General features: G+C 36.7%; 1 protein-coding gene across 1 annotated transcript in view; it reads right to left on the bottom strand.

Annotated features, from left to right (window-relative positions):
* The window catches only part of SLC26A7 (solute carrier family 26 member 7), a 263,341-nt gene that overhangs the window by 95,919 nt on the left and 144,624 nt on the right, over positions 1-22,798 (bottom strand). The window contains exons 6-8 of the mRNA XM_088799743.1: positions 19,747-19,829; positions 17,437-17,584; positions 13,368-13,481 (exon numbers count right to left, since the gene is read on the bottom strand). Coding sequence (XP_088655869.1) covers positions 13,368-13,481; positions 17,437-17,584; positions 19,747-19,829 — 345 coding nt within the window. The remainder of the gene's footprint in view (positions 1-13,367; positions 13,482-17,436; positions 17,585-19,746; positions 19,830-22,798) is intronic.

The following is a 22,798-nucleotide window of genomic DNA, read 5'->3' as shown; positions in this document are numbered from 1 at the left end:
TCTGGTAAGACTGTGTCTCTATTGTTTCTTTGCCTTCTTGCTGTTGTCTATTATTTCTGTGTGGCAGTATTCCACTTTTATTACAATATGTATTTAAGTTCTGGATATTTTTGAGTGGTTACCCTTAAGTTTATGTTAAAGATAGTTTGAGACATCATCAAAATGGCGGGGTGAGGTGAGCCTCTGTAGATCTCCCCTGGAGTTTACAACTAATCGAACAACAGTAGCTCCACAAAAGACTCCCTGCACAGTAGACAGGCAAGACGAGGAGGCCCACTACTGAATTCACCTAAAGGTGGGCGAATCGGGCGAGCGGGGGAGGAGGGAAGGGAGAAGCGTGGAGACGAGGCCGCACCGGCGGGCGCAAGATGCAGACCTATCTCAGTGCTCCGAGCTCGCTGCATCCCGGAACTACTGTAGCTGAGGGAGAGGGAAGAACTCGGACTGCTAGGGCTCTGCTTATGGCCTACAAGGCTGACGGGTCAGCATATAACATGACTTGAACCCAACGCTCATGGCAGAGACCTCGGAGAAAAGACTGAGGGAAGAAGGCTGAAAATGGTGGTTTAAGTCCTCACTGCCAAGCAGAGAACGGAAGCCTTAGGCACTGAGACTAGCCGACCCCTCACTACCCTCCCAGAGCTCGTCAAACCCCCACTGCCCGGTGCTAGAAACGGAACAGTAGCAGTGTCAGATCAAAAGAACAGAATATTTGCTGTTCTGAGAACTGTGGACCACAGACACAAATACGCAGCCCAACTAGTTCCGGCAAAGGGGAGGGAGCTGTGGAAGCAGGACCGGCTGTGGTGGTGGTCGCCGCCATTGCTCTGGGCCACCTCTCACAACTCACCCCACCCCTGGCCCCACCTATCTGGGCAGATCTCTGCAGGAGTAAACAGAACTGCTGAAACACATGGGCTCCGAATCAGGAGCTGGAAAAGCTTTGGAACATCAAAAGCTCTCCGCATACCCACCGGGACACTGCGCCCTGTGACCTAGACGAACTATTAACAGAGGAGAAGCCCGTCTCCCAGGGAATGCCCCCATTGTGTGAGAAGCTGGAATAGTGCAGAGAAAACATAGCACTACCGTGTGGAAGAAGAAAAATAAGCTACAGTTGGAGAAAAACTAAAACATTCTACCAACAAGTACTGGAAAACCAAAAGACCACTTCCTATCAACCTGTTGCAGAAGCCACTCCTGTAGATGTCTAGGAAGAGACATAGTAAACCAGTAATCACCATGAATAACTAAGGCAACAAGATAGCTCAGAAAGAAAGTGAAAAATCTCCAGAGAAGGCACTTAAAGATACAGAAATATGTGACTTAAATGACAGAGAATTCAAGATTGCAGTTCTGAAAAAACTCAACGAGATGCAAGAAAACACAGATAGGTAGTTAAATGAACTCAGAAATACAATCAAAGAACAGCATGAGCATTTTACAAAAGAGATTGAAATCTTAAAAAAGAACCAAATAGAATTTCTGGAGATTAAGAACTCAATAGAAGAAATTAAGAATGAAATAACCAGCTTAGGTAGTAGAGTTGACCAGATGGAGGAAAGATATCAGTGACATCGAAGATAGAAACCTGGAAATTACACAGATGGAAGAATAAAGACTTGAGACTTAAAATAAATGAAAGAACTCTACGAGAACTTTCTGACTCCATCAGAAAGAGCAATATAAGAATAATGGGCATACCAGAAGGAGAAGAAAGAGAGAAGGGAACAGAGAATATATTCGAACAAATTGTCGATGAGAACTTCCCAAATTTGTGGACAGAACTGGACCCTCGAATCCAAGAAGCAAATAGAACACCCAGTTACCTCAATCCCAACAGGCCTTCTCCAAGGCACATTGTATTGAAGCTGTCTAAAATCAACGACAAAGAAAGAATCCTCAAGGCAGCCAGGGAAAAGAAGATGGTAACTTACAAAGGAAAGCCCATTAGATTATCATCAGATTTTTCAGCAGAAACTCTACAAGCCAGGAGGGAGTGGAACCAAATATTCAAACTATTGAAAGAGAGAAATCATGAGCCAAGAATAATATATCCAGCAAAGATATCCTTTAGATATGAAGGAGGAATAAAGACCTTTCCAGACATACATTAGCTGAGGGAATTTTCTAAACCACGACCTGCACTACAAGAAATACTAAAGGAGGCTACTCGACCACCATCAACAGGGACAATTTGTGGCAACCAAAACTAAAAAAGGGGGAGAGAAAAGGCCTGAACCGGAATATGGTAATGGAGAATGTAAGCGTGAGGAAGAAAATGGAATACTCTAAACATCAAACATTCTTTTACATAAACTTAAGGGTAACCACTCAAAAAGAATCCAGGACTGAAATATATACTGTAATAAAAGAAGAAACAGAGGGAAACATCATAGAATACCACCACACAGAAATAATAGACAACAACAAAAAGGCAAAGAAACATGGAGACACAGCCTTACCAGAAAAATAAAGGTAGAATGACAGGAAATCCTCACATATCAATAATCACCCTAAGTGTAAATGGACTGAACTCACCAATATAAAGGCACAGAGTAGCAGATTGGATCAAAAAACTAAACCCAACCATATGCTGTCTCCAAGAGACACATCTCAGCTACAAGGACAAGCATAGACTCAAAGTGAAAGGGTGGAAATTGACACTCCAAGCAAATGGTACCCAGAGAAAATCAGGTGTAGCCATCATGATATCAGATGAAACAGACTTCAAGGTGAAAAAGATAACAAGAGACAAAGATAGACATTTCATAATGGTGAAGGGGACTGTAAAACAAGAAGACATAACAGTCATCAATATTTATGCCCCCAATCAGGGAGCACCGAAATATACCAAGCAACTACTAACTGACCTACAGGGAGAAATTGACCAAAACACAATTATACTAGGGGACTTAAATACATCATTGACAGCTATGGATAGATCATCCAAACAGAAAATAAATAACGAAATAGCAGCCCTAAATGACATTAGATGAAATGGACATAATTGACATTTATAGAGCACTTCATCCTAAAACATCAGGCTATACATTCTTTTCTAGTATACACGGAACATTCTCAAGGATAGACCATATATTGCGACATAAAATCAGTCTCAACGAATTTAAGAAGATTGAAATCATACCAAGCATATTCTCTGATCACAAGGCTTTGAAATTGGATATCAACTGCAAAAAGAAAGTGGGAAAAACACAAACACATGGAGATTAAACAACATACTTTTAAAGAATGACTGGGTCAAAGAAGAAGTTAGAGGAGATATCAAAAGATACATAGAAACAAATGACAATGAAACTACATCCTACCAAAATTTTTGGGATGCAGCAAAAGCAGTTTTACGAGGGAAATTTATCTCATTATAGGACTATCTCAAAAACAAGAAAACTCCCAAATAAATAGCCTCATGTTACACCTAAAGAACTAGAAAAAGAAGAACAAGTAAAACCCAAGATCAGTAGAAGAAAGGAAATAACAAAAATTAGAGCAGAACTAAATGAAATAAAGAACAAAAAGACAATAGAAAAAATTAATGTGACAAAGAGCTGGTTCTTTGAAAAGATTAACAAAATTGACAAACCCTTGGCTAGACTTACTAAGATAAAAAGAGAGACGACACTGATTAACAAAATCAGAAACGTAAAAGGGGAAGTTATCACGGACACCGCAGAAATACAAAGGATCATCCAAGAATACTATGAAGGACTATATGCCACCAAATTGAACAACCTAGAAGAAATGGACAAGTTCTTAGAAACATATAGCCTTCCAAGGCTGAACCATGAAGAACTGGAAAATCTAAACAGACCGATCACCAGTAACGAAATTGAATCAGTCATCCAAAACCTTCCCAAAAGCAAAAGTCCAGGACCAGATGGCTTCACTAGTGAATTCTACCAAACCTTCAAAGAGGATCTAATACCAATCCTGCTCAAACTCTTCCAAAAAATTGAAGAAGAGACAGTACTCCCTAACTCATTTTATGAGCCCCACATTACCCTGATACCAAAACTTGGTAAGGACAACAAAAAAAGAGAAAACTACAGACCAATATCTGTGATGAATACCGATGCAAAAACCCTAAATAAAATTCTAGCAAATCGAATACAACAATGCATTAAAAAGATTATTCATCACAACCAAGTGAGGTTCATCCCCAGGGCACAAGGATGGTTCAACATATGCAAATCCATCAATGTGATACATCACATAAACAAAATAAAGGACAAAAATCATATGATTATATCAATTGATGCAGAAAATCATTTGACAAGATACAACATCCATTTTTGATTAAAACACTTAATAAAATAGGTATAGAAGGAAAATACCTTAACATAATAAAGGCCATATATGACAAGCCCTCTGCTAATCTCATAATTAACGGTGAAAAACTGTCACCATTTGCTCTACATTCAGGAACACGACAGGGCTGTCCCCTATCACTTCTGTTTTTCAGCATAGTGTTGGAAGTCCTTGCCAGAGCAATCAGGCAAGAGAAAGAAATAAAAGGCATCCAAATTGGGAATGAAGCAGTTAAATTATCACTCTTTGCAGATGACATGATGTTATATATAGAAAACCCTAAAGACTCCACCAAAAAGCTGTTAGAAACAATCAACGAATACAGTATAGTTGCTGTCTACAAAATCAATGTACAAAAGTCCATTGCCTTCCTATATACTAACAATGAAATCTCAGAAAAAGAAATACAAAAAACAATTCCTTTTGCAATTGCAGCAAACAGAAGAAAATACCTAGGAATAAACTTAACCAAGGACGTAAAAGACCTATATGCTGAAAACTATAAGACATTTTTGAAAGAAATTGAAGAAGACACAAAGAAATGGAAACACATTCCGTGCTCATGGATTGGAAGAATCAACATAGTTAAAATGGCCATATTACCCAGAGCAATATACAGATTCAATGCAATCCCCATCAAAATCCCAATGGCATTTTTTAAAGAAATAGAACAAAAAATCATCAGATTTGTTTGGAACCACAAAAAACCCCGAATAGCCAAAGCAGTCTTAAGAAAAAAAAAAACAATAATGGAGGTATCACACTTCCTGACTTTGGCTTGTACTACAGGGCTACAATAATCAAAACAGCATGTTATTGGCAGAAAAACAGACACATAGACCAATGGAATAGAATTGAGAACCCAGAAATAAAACCACATAAATATGGACAGATAAGTTTTTACCAAGAAGCTAAAAACATACAATGGAGCAAAGACAGCCTCTTCAATAAATGGTGCTGGGAGAATTGGATAGCCACGTGCAAAAGAATGAAACTGGACTGCTATTTGTCACCATGTACCAAAGTTAATTCAAAATGGATCAAAGACTTAAGCATAAGACCTGACACAATAAACTGCATAGAAGAAAACATAGGTACTAAACTTATGGACCTTGGGTTCAAAGAGCATTTTATGAATTTGATTCCAAAGGCAATGTAAGTAAAAGCTAAAATAAATGAATGGGACTATATGAAAGTTAAAAGCTTCTGCACAGCAAAAGAAACCATCGACAAAATAAAGAGGCCACCAACTGAATGGGAGAAGATTTTTGCAAACAGTGCCTCCGATAAGGGCCTAATATCCAGAATATACAAGGAACTCATGCAACTCAACAACAAAAAAACAAACAAGCCAATTGAAAAATGGGCAGAGGACTTGAAGAGACATTTCTCCAAAGAGGACATACAAATGGCAAATAGACATATGAAAAAATGCTCAACATAACTAATCATCAGAGAAATGCAAATCAGAACCATGATGAGATATCACCTCACCCCAGTCAGAATGGCTATCATCAACAAGACAAATAGTAACAAATGTTGGAGAGGCTGTGGAGAAAAAGGAACCGTCATACACTGTTGGTGGGAATGCAGACTGGTGAAGCGGTTATGGAAAGCAGTGTGGTGGTTCCTCAAAAAATTACGAATAGAATTGCCATATGACCCAGCAATCCCAGTCCGGGGTATCTACCCAAAAATTCGAAAACATTTATAGATAAAGACACATGTGTTCCAATGTTCATTGCAGCTTTGTTTACGGTGGCCAAGACATGGAAACAACCCAAATGTCCTTTGATAAATGAATGGATAAAGAAGTTGTGGTATATATACACAATGGAATACTATTCGGCAGTAAGAAAAGATGATATAGGAACATTTGTGACAACGTGGATGGATCTTGAGAGTGTAATGCTGAGTGAAATAAGTCAGACAGAAAAAGCAGAGAACCATGTGATTTCACTGATATTTGGTCTATAAACCAAAAACAACAAAAGAACAAGACAAACAAATGAGAAACATAAAGTCATAGACACAGACAATAGTTTAGTGCTTACCAGAGGGTAAGGGAGATGGGGGGTGGTAGATGAGGGTAAGGGGGATCAGATATATGGTGATGGAAGGAGAACTGACTCTGGGTGGTGAACACACAATGGGATTTATAGATGATGTAATACAGAATTGTACACCTGAAATCTATGTAATTTTACTAACAAATGTCACCCCAATAAAAAAAAAAAACCACAAAAAAACTGGTGGATGAGCAAAATGCTAAGAAGCGCAAGTGTGGATCAGGTCAGCAACCCTTATTTCCTGAGCTGGAAGACATCATCTGTGAATGGATTGCTGACAGGAGAGGAAAGGCTTTGGTTGTGCGCAGGGCCGATATTCAAGCATTTGCCCTTGCAGTGGCACCACAATTAGAACTATCCCCAGAAGAATTCAAAGCAGCAGAACACTGGCTGGATGGCTTCCTTCAGTGACTTGAACTGTCTCTAAGATTGACTACACTGTTCAAGCTGGAAGATACTGAAGTTATTAAACGTGCACTTGCATTCAAGTTCTTTGTTGATGCCATTGACTTTTATAAATACCAACTCTCCAACATGATTGCTATGGATGAAACTGCAGTGTTTATGGGCCAAAGATCTCAAACGACAATTGGTCAGAGAGGTGCCTCGTCAATCTACATAACCTCTACTGGTCATGACAGAGAGCGTGTTACCTTTATTTTGGCAATTCATCTGCATGGAAAGAAAGCCCCACCTCTGATCATCACTAAGGGAAAGAAAGATAAGGTTGAACGTATTTCAGGCATTTATGATCTTGAAACCGAAAATGTCTGGTGCACACAAACAGTTATAAGGAAGTGGGTTGATTTAATGCTGCCACTTGTTCTGCAAGGTGGCCAAAGAAGTCTGCTAGTCTGGGATTCAGCCAACACTCACTGCGCTAAAGACATGAAGAATTTCCTCACAGGGAGAAGAATAGATCAAATAATGATTCCGGCTGGAATGATCGCCTATCTCTAGACACTTGATATTGCAATAAACAAGACATTCAAGGACCATTTGCCCTTGGAAATCAATGACTACACTGAAAATAGAATGAAGATAAATCAGTGTGGAAACACTGTGAGGCCTCGCCTGCAAGAGATCGTGACTTGGGTGAAGAATTCATGGGATAAAATCACTGACAGCTGTTTTGCCAATGCAATATGAGCAGGCTACATGGACAAGAAGTGCTCATTTAAGGAGAACTCTATTGCTGGACATAAGAGGTTGGGGCCAACTGTTCTACAGTAAATGGAGTCGCAAGAAATTCAAGCCAGAATTTGAGGTTTAGAGAGTTATGATGATGTTCCAGAAGAAAATGACATGACTGTATTTGAATAAATGTAGATTTTTGTACATGAATAAATGAATAAATTTAGAGTGTTGTACATGAATAAACGTAAAATGTTGTATGTGAAAAAATAAGACATCCCCTGAAAATAAACCCTAATGTGTTTTTTTGGAGCAAAAATTAATATAAGACCTGGTCTTATTTTCAGGGAAATATGGTATCAATAATCACCCTAAATGTAAATGGACTGAACTCATCAACAAAAAGGCACAGAATAGCAGATTGAATAAAAAAACTAAACCCAATCATATGCTGCCTCCAAGAGACACATCTCAGCTACAAGGACAAATATAGACTCAAAATGAAAGGATCGAAATTGACATTCCAAGCAAGGTGTAGCCAACTGATATCAGATGAAACAGACTTCAGGACAAAAAAAGGTAACAAAAGACAAAGATGGACATTTCATAATGATAAAAGGGACTACACAACAAGAATACACACCAGTCATCAACATTTATGCCCCCAACCAGAGAGCACCAAAATATACCAAGCAACTACTAACAGAACTAAAGGGATAAATTGACCAAAACACAATTATACGAGGGGACCTAAATACATCATTGACAGCTATGGATAGATCATCCAAACAGAAAATAAATAATGAAATAGCAGCCCTAAATGACAAATTAGATGAAATGGACATAATTGACATTTATAGAGCACTTCATCCTAAAACATCAGACTATACATTCTTTTCTAGTGTACATGGAACATTCTCAAAGATAGACCATATATTGGGACATAAAACTAGCCTCAGCAAATTTAAGAAGATTGAAGTTATACCAAGCATATTCTCTGATCACAAAGCTTTGAAATTGGATATTAACTACAAAATGAAAGAAGGAAAAAACATAAATATATGGAGATTAAACAACATATTTTTAAAGAATGACTGGGTCAGAGAAGGAAGAAGAGGCGAGATCAAAAGATACATAGAAACAAATGAGAATGAAAATACATCCTACCAAAACTTTGGGGATGCAGCAAAAGCAGTTTTAAGAGGGAAATTTATATCACAATAGGCCTATCTCAAGAAACAAGTAAAATCCCAGAACATAACCTCACGTTACACCTTAAAGAATAGAAAAAGAAGAACAAATGAAACGCAAAGACAGCAGAAGGAAATAATAAAAACCAGAGCAGAACAAAGTGAAATAGAGAAGAAAAAGACAATAGATTAATTAATGCAACACAGAGCTAGTTATTTGAAAAGATTAATAAAATTGACAAACCCTTGTCTAGACTCTCTAAGATAATAAGAGAAAAGACACAAATAAACAAAATCACAAATGAAAGAGGGGAAGTTATCACGGATGTCACAAAAATATGAAGTATCATCCAAGAATACTATGAAGGAGAATATGCCACCAAATTCAATAACCTAGAAGAAATAGACATGTTCTTAGAAACATACAGCTTTCCTAGGGTGAATCAGGAAGAACTGGAAAATCTAAAGAGACCAATTACCAGAAAGGAAATTGAATCAGTCATCCAAAACTTTCCAAGAAGCAAACATCTGGGACCAGATGGCTTCACAAGTGAATTCTACCAAACCTTCAAAGAGGATCTAACACCTGTCCTACTCAAACTCTTCCAAAAAATTGAAGAAGAGACAATATTCTCAAACTCATTTTATGAGGCCAACATTACCCTAATACCAAAACCTGGTAAGGATAACACAAAAAAAGAAAATTGCAGACCAATGTCTCTGATGAATGCAGATGCAAAAATCCTAAACAAAATTCTAGCGAATCGAATGCAACAATGCTTGAAAAACATTATACATCATGACCAAGTGGGGTTCATCCCAGGGGCATAAGGATGGTGCAACATATGCAAATCAATCAATATCATACACCACATACACAAAATAAAGGACAAAAAAAATCATATGATTATATCAGTAGATGCAGACAAAGGATTTGACAAGATATAACATTCATTTAGGATTCAAACACTTAATAAAATAGGTAGAGAAGAAAAATACCTTAACATAATAAAGGCCATCTATGACAAACCCTCAGCTAACATCATAATTAATGGTGAAAAACCAAAGCCCTTTGCTCAACATTCAGGAACAAGACAGGGTTGTCCCCTATCACTTCTGCTGTTCACCATAGTGTTGGATGTGCTAGCCAGAGCAATCAGGCAAGAGAAAGAAATAAAAGGCATCCAAATTGGGAATGAAGAAGTTAAATTGTCACTCTTTGCTGATGAATGATGCTACATGTATAGAGAGCCTTAAAGAATCCAGCAAAAAGCTATTAGAAGCAATAAAAGAATAGTCAATTTGCTGGCTACAATATCAATGTACAAAAGAGCATTGCATTCTTATATGCTAACAATGAAATCTCGAAAATAACAATTCCTTTTGCAATTGTAATAAAGGAATAAAATACCTAGGAATAAACTTAACCAATGATGTGAAAGACCTATATACTGAAAACTAGAAGACATTTTTAAAAGAAATTGAAGAAGACGCAAAGAAATGGAAAGACATTCTGTGTTCATGGATTGGAACAATCAACATAGTTAAAATGGCCATATTACCCAAAGCAATATACAGATTTAATGCAATCCCCATAAATATTCCAATGGCATTTTTTAAAGAAATAGAACAAAAAATCATCACATTTGTTTCGAACCACAAGGACCCCAAATAGCCAATGTAATCCTAAGAAAAAGAACAACGCTGGAGGTATCATACTCCGTGGCTTCAGCTTACACTACAGGGCAACAATAATCAAAACAGTATGGTATTGGCAGAAAAACAGACACACAGACCAATGGAATAGAATTGAGAACCCAGAAATAAACCCACATAAATATGGACAGATAATTTTTGACAAAAAGCCAAAAATGGAGCAAAGACAGCCTCTTCAATAAATGGTGCTGGGATAATTGGAAAGCCACACGCAAAAAAAAAAAAAAAAAAATGAAACTAGACTGTTATCTGTCACCATGTACCAAAATTAATTCAAAATAAATCAAAGACCTAAAGATTAGACCTGAAACAATAAACTGCATTGTAGAAAACATGCATACTAAACTTATGGACATTGGGTTCAAAGAGCATTTTATGAATTTGACTCCAAAGGCAAGGGAAGATAAAGCTAAAATAAATGAATGGGAGTATATCAATCTAAAAACCTTTTGCACAGCAAAGAACCCATCAACAAAATAAAGAGGCAACATTTATCCTTAAAGCTATACGTGCTCCAATGTTCATTGCAGCTTTGTTTATGGTGGCCAAGACATGGAAATAACCAAAATGTCCTTCGATAGATGAATGGATAAAGAAGTTGTGGTATATATACACAATGGAATACTATTCGGCCATAAGAAAAGATAAATAGTACCATTTGTGACAACATGGCTGGATCTTGAGATTATAATGTTAAGTGAAATAAGGCAGACAGAAAAAGTAGAGAACCATATGATTTCACTGATATATGGTATGTAAAACTGAAAATAAAAACAGAACAAGATAAACAAATGAAGAAACAAAAACTCATAGACATAGACAATAGTTTAGTGGTTACCAGAGGGTAAGGGGGAGGAGGTTTGTAGAAGAGGGTAAACGGGGTCAAATATATGGTGTAGCTTACAGAGTTGTACACCTGAAATCTATGTAACTTTACTGACAATTGTCACCCCAATAAACTTTAAATTAAAAAAAAAGAATACCCTCTTGAAAAAGAAACCAAATAAATAAATAAATAAATAAATAAATAAATAAAGTATGACAAGCAATACCTGGCACATAATTCAACATACGCTTCCACCAACACCACTACCATCTTCATCACAGCTACATCTTCATGATCATAATTGTCATCTCACCAGTACCCAGCATAATACCTGGTATATACTGTGTTTCCCCAAAAATAAGACCTATCCGGACAATCAGCTCTTGTGTCTTTTGAAGCAAAAATTAATGTAAGACCCGGTCTTATTTTACTATAAGAACGGGTCTATATAATAATATAATATAATATAATATAATATAATATAATAATATAATATAATATAATACCGCGTCTTATATTAACTTTTGCTCCAAAAGACGCATTAGAGCTGATTGTTTGGCTGGGACTTTTTTTCGGGGAAACAGGGTAGCAGGCTGTCTTGTGGACGGCCTGCGGGTTCTCTGGTCCTGCTCCCCACATAAGAACGCAGGATATGGTGAGGCCAAAAAGAAACACCCACGGAGCCATAGGTAGGGGAGTCATACCACTATGGTCTCACTGGAGGCTGGGTTCACCGGACATGCGACCTGCTGTCCATTTTTCTGCCAACCGATCGATGACTCTCCTCCACTCTCCTCGACTCTGCTCCTCTACTCTCCTCAGCTCTCCTCGGTAGCCGCAGCAGTTATATTAGCGGCTAATTGGCTAACTGGCTACAGCTGACGGCCAATCAGCCACAGCTGACGGCCATCTACTACCCGAGCCAGCACCTTTCCACATGAGGCCGAGAGCCTGTAAACTACTTTCTGGGGTTCTGTCCCCACACAGGCACTCAAACGTCAAATTGACTTGAGTTCCAAAAAAATATATAATAATTGTTTCTTTAACATCAAATGAGCACAGACATCTTATTACTCATTTACAGACTTATATATCTATATAGACAGGAATTGCAATGACAATGACTAAGTTTGCATATAATGATTTCATTTTGTTTAAAGGTAATAAAAATGGAAAATTTTCAAATTGGTTAATTTAGCATAAAACAAAATGAGAGGCACCACTAGAGGGAGCTCTGTTCAAGGGTTGGCAACAATAATGATGCCATTAGTACAGGATTTTTTTTTTAATTAAAATTTATTGGGGTGACAATGGTTAGTAAAATTACATAGGTTTCAAGTGTACAATTCTGTAATACGTCATCTATATACCACATGTGTGTTCACCACCCATAGTCAGTTCTTCTATCACCATACAGAGGGTGCCAAAAAAAATGTATACACATTTTAAAAAAGGAAAAAGCTGTATTAATTGTAATACTCAATACATACCAATAACAAAAGATGAATACAAGTCATGTTTCACTTCTGCAATTACAAGAGATGCTGAAAGTGGTTACCATCAGCATCCAGACACTTCAGATTATGGCAAACTACTGCTTTAGTATAGATAACGTCTCTTAAAATGTGTATACATTTTTTTGGCATCCCCGGTATATTTGGCCCCATTTATCTTCATCTCCCACTCCCCTTCCCCCTTACCCTCTGATAACCACTAAACTATTGTCTGTGTCTATGAGTTTTTCTTTCTTTGTTTGTCTTGTTCCTTTGTTGGTTTCAGTTTTATATCCTACATATCAGTGAAATCATATGTTTCTCGACTTTTTATGTGTGGCTTATTTCGCTTACTAGCATAATAATCTCAATAAATTAAAAAAAAGATTATCATCGATTTTGAGTAAAAATTTCTTTAGAGCTTACTGAAATCATTCAGCTTCTGGAAGGATCATTCATGAAAAAAACAACAGAGACTTATTCAAAACTAATTAGAAAAAAAATAGAGGAAGTAAAAATATTTTCAGGACTTTAGAGAGAAACTCACTCTTCCGACTCTCTAGGAGAGTAAAGGCCCAGCAGTGGTTTAGTCCCTGCTAGACAACGAAGTTACCTGTGTCTTTGCTCCTGTGCTGTATAGGCTAGTGGTCCGTCCCATGGCAGCAGCACTTGGTATGCAGAAGAAAAATGAAGAAATCACGTTGCTGAGACCATGAGCCAAAAATTCCTATAAGATTGATAATAGGAGGCTATATCATTTCTTAATAACAACTTTCAGAGAACACAGGTGCAACTTGTCAAAGAATGAGATTTGTTTGTATTCAATTTCTGTTATCTCCACTAGTTATGATTTAACCATTGTAAAACAAAACAAAACAAAAAGTATTTATTGAGTGTTCACAATGAGCCAGAAACCGTCCCAAGCACTTTACTCATTTAATCCTCATAAAAACCTTATAGGAAAGTACAAGTTATTTATTGTCTCTGTTGCCAATTTCTCTCCTATCTTTTAAATCACTATAATCAAGGCTTTTGTTCCTTCCATTCAATGACCTCCACAATGATAAATTCCTATCTTACTTGGCCTAAAAGCAGCATTTGACACAATCTCTCACTTCCTCCTCCTTAAGTGCTCCTTCTAGTTCCTTCTAGGACCTGACACCCACCTGGTTTCCTCCTACCTCCTTGGCCACACTTCTCAATTTCTTTTGTAGTTCCTTGTCATATAACCAATCACAAATATCTATATCATAGCTACCCAAATACACACTGACAACTCCAAAACTATATCTCCAGCCTTCTGAACTTCAGACTTATATAGCCAACTTGCTACTCACTCATGTCCATTTGGATAGCTAACAGGTATCCCAAACATAATTGGATCTACTATCCCAACCTGGTCCTTCCACATTCTTCCCCATCTCAAGTTCCAAATGCTTGGGCCAAAAGTTTCACAGCTACTACAGTCATGTGCCTCATAATGACATTATAGTTAATGACAGACCACATATGAGGTCTGACAATTATGTTTGCAAACTTTCTGCTGTGCACTTACATTGGCAGCACTGTACAAACAGCTTGGTAAGGGTTTCATAACCTCAGTATATCAGTGTCTCATCACTGTGTTCCTGTCAATGTGTGGTTGTGTCTTGCTGAGTGGCATTCATTATTGTTTTGCATGTTTTTGTGTGCCATCCCAAGAATGTCTGAGCTTGAATTAGAGCAATAAACAAACATTAAATTTCTTGTTAAACTTGGCAAGACTGGAAGTGAAATCAGGAACATGTTAGTCCAAGTTTATGGGGATAATATCATGAAGAAAATAGCAATGTACAAATGGATTAAACGTTTTTTTGAGGTGAGAGAACACACCACTGATGAAGAGAAATCAGGGCAGCGAGTAACAAGCAGAACTGATGAAAACATTGCAAAAATTCATTGAATGGTGCATCAAAACCATCAGCTGACTGTGAAAAGCATAACAGATTAAGTAAACATAAATAGAGAAACAGGAAAATTTTAACTGAAAATCTTGGCATGAGAAAGGTGTTTGCATAAATTGTCCCGAAGGAGCTCATCGATGAACAAAAGCAAAGGAGAGCTGAAGTTTGCCAAGGCCTTTTGATGATGTTTTGGGCCATGTTATCACTGGTGATGAAACATGGGTGTACCAATACAACCCTGAAACAAATTGTCAAAGTGCACAATGGAAATCAGCCAACTCTCCATGACCAAAAAAAGTTCTGTCAGTCCAAATGAAGAGTCAAAAATAATGTTGCTAACATTTTTTGATATCAGAGGGATTATTCATTATGAATTTGTACCAACTGGGCAAACAGTTAACCAAATTTACTATTTGGAAGTGCTGAAAAGGCTGCGTAAAAAAGTTAGATGAAAACGACCTGAACTTTTTGTTAACAATTCATGGCTATTGCATCATGACAATGCACCAGCTCACACAGCACTGTCTGTGAGAGTTTTTAGCCAGTAAACAAATAACTGTATTGGAACACGCTCCCTACTCACCTGAGCTATCCCCCAATGACTTCTTCCTTTACCTGAAGATAAAGGAAATATTGAAAGGAATATATTTTGATGACATCAGCACATCAAGTATAATATGATGACAGCTCTGATAGCCATTCCAGAAAAAGAGTTCCAAAATTGCTTTGAAGGGTGGACTAGGTGCTGGCATTGGTGTATAGCTTCCCAAAGGGAGTACTTCGAAGGTGACTGTAGTGATATTCAGCAGTGAGATATGTAGCACGTTTTCTAGAATGAGTTCACAAACTTAATTGTTATACCTCATATATGAGAGTGGTCCCATAGGATTATAATAGAGCTGAAAATTCCTATCACCTAGTGACATCATAGGCATTATAACATTGTAGTGCAACATATTACATTTGTTGTGATGCTGGTGTAAATGAATCTACTGCACTGCCAGTCATATAAAAGTATACAGCATATACAGTTATGTACATTATGTATTACCTGATAATAATTATAAATAACTATGTTCCCCACTTATGTATTCACTATACTATACCTTTTATCATTATTTTAGCATGTACTCTTTCTGCTTATTAAAAACCTTTTGCTATAAAATAGTACACCCTTTGATGCTTGTAAGCAGCCTCATACATCTTGTGTTTACCATGTCTCTTGATTGTGTTATTATATCTTGTGCTTGATTTAAAATCACATGTTGTTTTATATAGTAATATGCTATACAGGTTTGTAGCCTGGGAGCAATAAGCTGTACCATATAGCCTAGGTGTGCAGTAGGCTATACTATCTAGCTTTGTATAAGTACACTCTGTCATGCTTGTACAATGACAAAATTTCCTAGCAATGCATTTCTTAGAATGTATCCCTGTTGTTAAGCAACACATGACAGTATTATTGACCCCTTCCCTTTCTCCCAGACTGTATCCACATTCAATTCAGAATCAGTCCACTTCTCATCTCCTCAATTGCTACATCCTGGTCCAAGTCATCGAATTTCACCTGGATTATTGCAAAAAGCTCCTAATGTTTTCCTGCCTCTCCTGTTGCCAGTAAACAACAGACAAATATCTCAGCTCTTGCAGAACTGGTATTCTAGTGAGGAAATGCTGACAATAAGCAAGGTTAATACAGAAAGTAAAGCAGGGGAGGGAGTGGAAAATCTTGAGTTTAGGACTTTAGCTTACCAATGAAAGCCTCCTTGAGAAGGGAACATTTATTTGAATAAAGGAGGCATGCAGATATCTGGAAGTGGGGGGGATACAGTTCCTGAAAAAGGAAAGGGCAAGTACAAATATCCTGAGCCAGAAACATGAGTAGTGGGTTCAAGGAAAAGCAAGGCAACAAGTGTGGCTAGAACAGAGTGTAAAAGGGATATGAGATCAGAGAGAAAAAGGGATGGTGGCCTTACATGGGCCTTACATGGTAAACCTTGGTAAACAGGTTATTCATGAGTATGAGGGGAAGCCACTGGGAGGTTCTGAGATGAAGAGAGAAATGGTCTGTGTTATTCACTCTTATATCCGCTGTTCTTAGACCGGTGTCTAGTACATTAGTAGTAGTCAATACACATCTGTTGAATAAATAACTTTGCTTTTTTACCAATGACAAAACTGGGGTACAGAAACAATTAAGGGCACATAGTATCAGAGTGAGATTTAAACACAGGTAATTTGGCATTTTTAACCAGTATTCTGCAGCTGTCTCTGCAGACTGACAGGAATATATGGCCACAGGACTTAAAACAAGATACTGGCAGAATTATGATCAACGTTATCTTCATCCATTGGTATTATTCTAAAAATAGACTCTCACATCCTTTAGTGTTTTTACTAAGAAGAATAATACTAGTATTATTTGTACTTTAGAATCTATAATTTTTAAAAGTAAGTATGCAATGATAAATATATTTAGATTCTTTCATAAAAGCAAACTAAAAAGAATACTAAGATGTCCCTCTTCCTAAAAATAAATGAAAATTGTAAACCAACCCATGAAGTCCAGATTTTCAGCTTTTTCTAAATGATTTAGAGATTTTTCTTTTGTTTCCTTACACCCATTCTTGCTATACACTTAGGAAAATTATATTTTTCATAAATTCAGCATTTTTAGGACCTGGGAATGCACAGTACAATGATACAACAGCTGTGGAGAGGGGCTGGGGTATACTCCACCTGGTTGTCATCAATTGAATATTTGAATTTTTTGGCAGATCCTTGAGCAAGAGCCAGTGAGGCCACATAGCCTACAAGTGCCACTCCAAAGGCTTCTGTGATTATTGCAGAGAGGACATTCATTGAGGGAGCTTTAGGTGGAGGAATTCTGTGGAATGAAATACCATAGTGAAGGAATCAATTTTCATGTAATTTTTATAACAACTTGCAATGAATTCAACTATGATAATGACTCTACTTTTACGTTGAATAACCAAGCAGCCTTGCCATTTGAAGTCCATTCTTTTTAACATTATTTAGCAGAAAAGCAAAATCACAAAGAACACCACAGGGAAAACTCTATGCATGTCATTTACACCCAGGGAATTCAGTTTACATTACAGGAATTCTAACTAGACAAAAATGTCCTGTATCAGAACAAAAGCATATATGGAGCATACTTTCATTTGAATCTTTCCAAATATTTATTTGGCTGGCATTAGGGACGGTATTCCCTGCCTTGAATACCATAGTGCTTTATGCAAACACTAGTTTACTGTGAGCTACAATTCTTGAGTTAATCCCTAAATTTGCATTGAGTTCATAATCTTAATTATGTTTTTAACTTTCAAGCACACTTACTATGAATCATGTATGTTAAGAAAAAGGTGTATAAAGGCTCCATCTATCCTCTGTTGCAAAATATAGGACCACAGTTAACCATTTCTCAGTTTTAAAGAACTATTTAAAATATTTTTTTCAACTTATACCTACCCATTGTCTTGTTGTCTTTTGAAAACCACTTGAGCCAAGCATGGTATCATCATTTATTTATCCCAGTGATTCTTTGGGAGAACTTACTTTGTCTCAAAAAAAAGCAAAACAAAAACAAAACAAAACTTCCCCTGTGGCAAAATTAGTAGAAAAGGAAAGAGAATTCACGCTGACTTAATATCTAGTATATAAGTAGAATGCTCAGCGCTTTAATAGTATTAGCTACATGGAGAAGAAACCATTTTGAGAAAGGTTAGGTAATGTATCCAAATCACAGAATGAATGGTAGAACTGGGATTCAATCTCAGCTCCATCTAATTTCATTGCTACCCTCTTTCTTTGATTTCTTAAAAGGCTGGGTCTGGAAAAGCCACTCAAAATAAAGGACAATTAGAATGGATAGAAGAGATGCATGATTTTTTTACCCACTTGCTAAAGTTCACTACCAAACAAACTGATTTGTATAATTAGAGGCCCTAAAATATATGTTATACAAAAGTGCTACCATTTGAAAGTATAAAAACTTTTGTTTCATGAAAATTGATCTTGCCTAATTATTAATAACAATCAACTGATCTAGAAAGAAAGAATAAACTGACTTTTTTTTTAAATTTTATTTTATTAAATTTATTGGGGTGACAATTGTTAGTAAAATTACATAGATTTCAGGTGTACAATTCTGTATTACATCATCTATAAATCCCATTGTGTGTTCATCACCCAGAGTAAAGGTGGAAATGTAGATAACCCTTTAGAAAACACAAGTTGATTCAGATAATCACCATTAGTCTGTAACTGCATAAAGGCTGAAGATTCTTTTTAATTATCTTTTTAATCTCTGAAATTTTTCTACTCTTCCTTCATTCTAATGTAGTTAGAAACAAAAATTTTGGACTACAAGATTGAAATACAGAAGACTCAGAAACTATAACTTTGCCCCAAATTTATAAATATTGGTGTATATGTAGCCCATCAGAAGGAAATAACCACCTTGTCCCATAGATGTCTTTGTTTTCTTTTAGGCTATATTTGGAACAACGTTTTGTCCTTTTAGGGTGAACACTTCTTGTTAACCTTCCTCTTGGTTTCCAGAGAAAGGCTTTAAGACAGGTAGCGACCAATGCCCTCTTCTCCAGTCTACGCTGTCCCTCACCATTATATACTACCCAGGCCTACGGTTTACTGTTTCAGATAATGCTTGTGTACATAAGTATATGTGAGTGGAATGGAGAAGACTCAATTCCACAGCATGACTCTAATTTGGAAATTGAATGCCCTCCATTTATTTTCCAAATATCATTGTCAATAATTTCCAAGTTTTTTACCTGAAGCAATGATGTATAATATATTTATTAACTTTCCTAGTTATAGGTAAGCAGTCTAAGAAGTTACTGTTTTTTCTATATGCATAGTTTGTTTTTATTATTTAAAATAGACATTAATTAGAATTTGTTCCCTACGTGGACTTTAAAAGAATAAAATCCATACCACCTACCAACGGTCCCTTCCACCTTCAAAAACAAACAAACAAACAAATAAGAAAAATGACTATATTACCCTTTTGGAATATGACCAACTACTTCTAATCCATATGTGTTTTCCATGTTGGTACAATAGCAAGCGAATGATGCAGCAATAATCTGGTGGTTCCATTTGAAAAAAGAAAAAGAAAATTATTACTAGCCTTTCAAACTTCTTTTTAAAAACTATTTTTAAAAGTAAATATTGTTCATGATCATCAAGAGTAATGTAGTATTTGTACAGATTTTTAAAAACTAAGAAATTTAAAAATAAAAAAAATCCCTCTGAAATTTGAGAGCACTTTATTTGCAGACTCAAAAATTAAATGGCTTTCCCATAATATGATTTTTGTTTGTTTTTTTAATAGCCTACCCTGGGACAACCCAATTATGTCTAATTTTGAAGGGGAGCAAAACACAGACTATAGGTATATGTGTGTGTGTGTGTGTGTGTGTGTGTGTGTGTGTGTGTTTGTGTGTAAGACATCACAATCAACCTAAACACTTGTCTTTTGTGACATGAAGGGATGCTTTATAAAATAGCATGTTTTGAGATATTGCATCAATGTTCCTAATATAGGTTAGTAATTAATAATGATTTATAGTTTCCTTGCATATTTTTAAATTTTGAGCTTTTACTATTTCTTGAAGTAAAATATACTCCAGAGAGTCTCAGGTACCCTACACTCTGTTATATGGTATGATAGATGACATATGACATATGACAAGCAAGAGTAAGTGTTCTCTGCTTATATCCATGATCACCTTTAAATGCATGTTCAGAACCCAGGTCAGCCTTTGTTTTACCAGCCGTGCCACCTAATGTTTTCCATTTATTTTCATAATCCCTTTTCATTCTTCTGATAATTTTAATAGGTACTGGAAATTTCACATGGTTATAGTATCAATTTGATATCAGTTTAGAATTATTTACACAAAGTATGATACAAAAATACAGTGAATGTTTAAATCAAAAAAATTATTACAGTAAAAGACACACTGCCATTAATCCCCTCAAAATACTCCCCCCTCATTTCAAATACACTTATCCCATCATTCTTGCCACTTTCTGAAGCAGTTCTGGAAGTCCTGTTTTATCAGTGTCTTTAGTTGCACTGTTGTGGCTGACTCAATGTCCTTAATCAATTCAAAACATTTACCTTTCATGGTTACTTTAACTTTGGGGAAGAGCCAGAAGTTGCACAGTTCCAGATCTGATGAATAAAGTGAAGGAGGACATACTGTAATGTTTTTACTTGACAGAAATTGCCAAACCAGAAGTGATGTGTGACATGGAGCCTTTCTGTTGTGATCGAGAAACACAGTGAATGCTGCTGCCAAGTGCCATCCAATGGAAGGGCAGGGATCTTCAATATGAGAAACGGTGCGTGGAACCTTAGTAACAGTGTGTGACAAGTTTCAACTTGTTTGGTGCAGTCAGTTGGGTGTGAGCTAGGGTTGAGAGAAGGTGTACTTTAAAGTGTGCCATAAATCATCCACCTTCACGATGACACTGTGTGTCACACATAGCTTCTGGTATATGGCAATTTCTGTCAAATAAAAATGTAACGGTGTATTCTCATCCACCTTATTCACCAGATCTGGCACAGTGAGATTCCTGGCTCTTCCCCAAACTCAAAGTGATTCAGGACATCGAGGCAGCCATGACAGTGCAACTAAAGACACTCATGAAAGAGGACTTCCAGAACTGCTTCAGAAAGTGGCAAGAACGATGGGATAAGTGTGTTCAAAGTGATGGGGAGTATTTTGACGGGGATTAATGGCAATGTGTCTTCTACTGTAATCATTTTTTAGTTTAAACATTCACCATATTTTTTAATCACACTTCATCTGCTACATTTTTGTTAAAAAGAGACACCCCAATTTTCTATTTAAAGTACAAATTTGGCATATCTGTGGCCAGAAAAATCATATAGCAAAATCACACTAGCAAAATAAGGAGTATCTAATTATTAATACCCTACTTATAAATATTGTGATATAATGGTATTTTCTAAATGAGATAGTAGTAGTTAAAAATACAGATGATTAGCTTAGAATTAGAAGTATTAACATATTCAAAAATTCCTAAGCCAATTAATAAATTTAATTGCTAATAATTTTCATGAAATGTTTATATCAGGTCAGAGAATACTGTGAACTATAAAGTAAAATGTACTATAGCCACAAGATCCTCCATTGTTATTGAAAATGGAAGCATACATGATGTTCAATACACATAACCAATATTAAAATTAAGCAACCTAAGCCACTGAATTGGACTTTCAGACAGGATCTTACTTCCTCACTATATTTCTTTAACGTAATTAAACTTCCTTTATCAGTCCATTTATTGGTCTGTCTTCGATATTATATGTGTATATAAGGCTAGAACTACCTTAGACCTGTGTAAGACAGGAACCTGTCCCAGGCAGGCTTTATGGTTTAGAGGGCTCTATTCTGGCCCTTCTCTGTTTTTGAGCCCTTCTCATTGGATTGGAGCTTTGTGAGGGCAAATGCCCAACTCAAACCTGTACCCTTCTTTCTGAACCCCACTCTGGATAATCAGGAATATATAATTTCCTGCCCAAATGTCCCCAAACCTGTTTCCAGAGTATATTCCCCAGGTCTATCCTCCCACTGTGATCCAAGGGAAGACTAAGGAACAGGTGTGGTGGTAGAAGAGTGAAGAGGTGTTTGGAGCCTATATAGTGGAGCAAGGATAGATGATAGATAGATGATAGATAGATAGATAGATAGATAGATAGATAGATAGATTGATAGATAGATAGATAGATAATATAAATACAGATATAGATATATAGATATACATCAATTACCTTGTAGGTGGGATAGAGCTGGAGTAGGAAGAGAAGGGGCAGACCAAGGGGCTGGCTCCCCCCATGCTGCCATATTCTGGCAGAACTTAAAGGATCAGGTGAATTCTTTATTCTAACTTGACTTTCAAGGTAATCATTAAGGTGTTTTAGTCAAGATAGGGAAGGAGAACCTGTTTTATTTAACATTTTGAAGTGTAACTTTTAAGTTATAGTTTGCCTTGGGTCTTGCAAATATTAAGGACAACACTG

This window comes from Rhinolophus sinicus, chromosome 7, assembly GCF_057876585.1.
Source record: "Rhinolophus sinicus isolate RSI-liver-muscle chromosome 7, RSI-T2T, whole genome shotgun sequence".
In the NCBI taxonomy this organism is placed as follows: Eukaryota; Metazoa; Chordata; class Mammalia; order Chiroptera; family Rhinolophidae; genus Rhinolophus; species Rhinolophus sinicus.
This window is presented reverse-complemented; position numbering and strand designations above follow the sequence as displayed.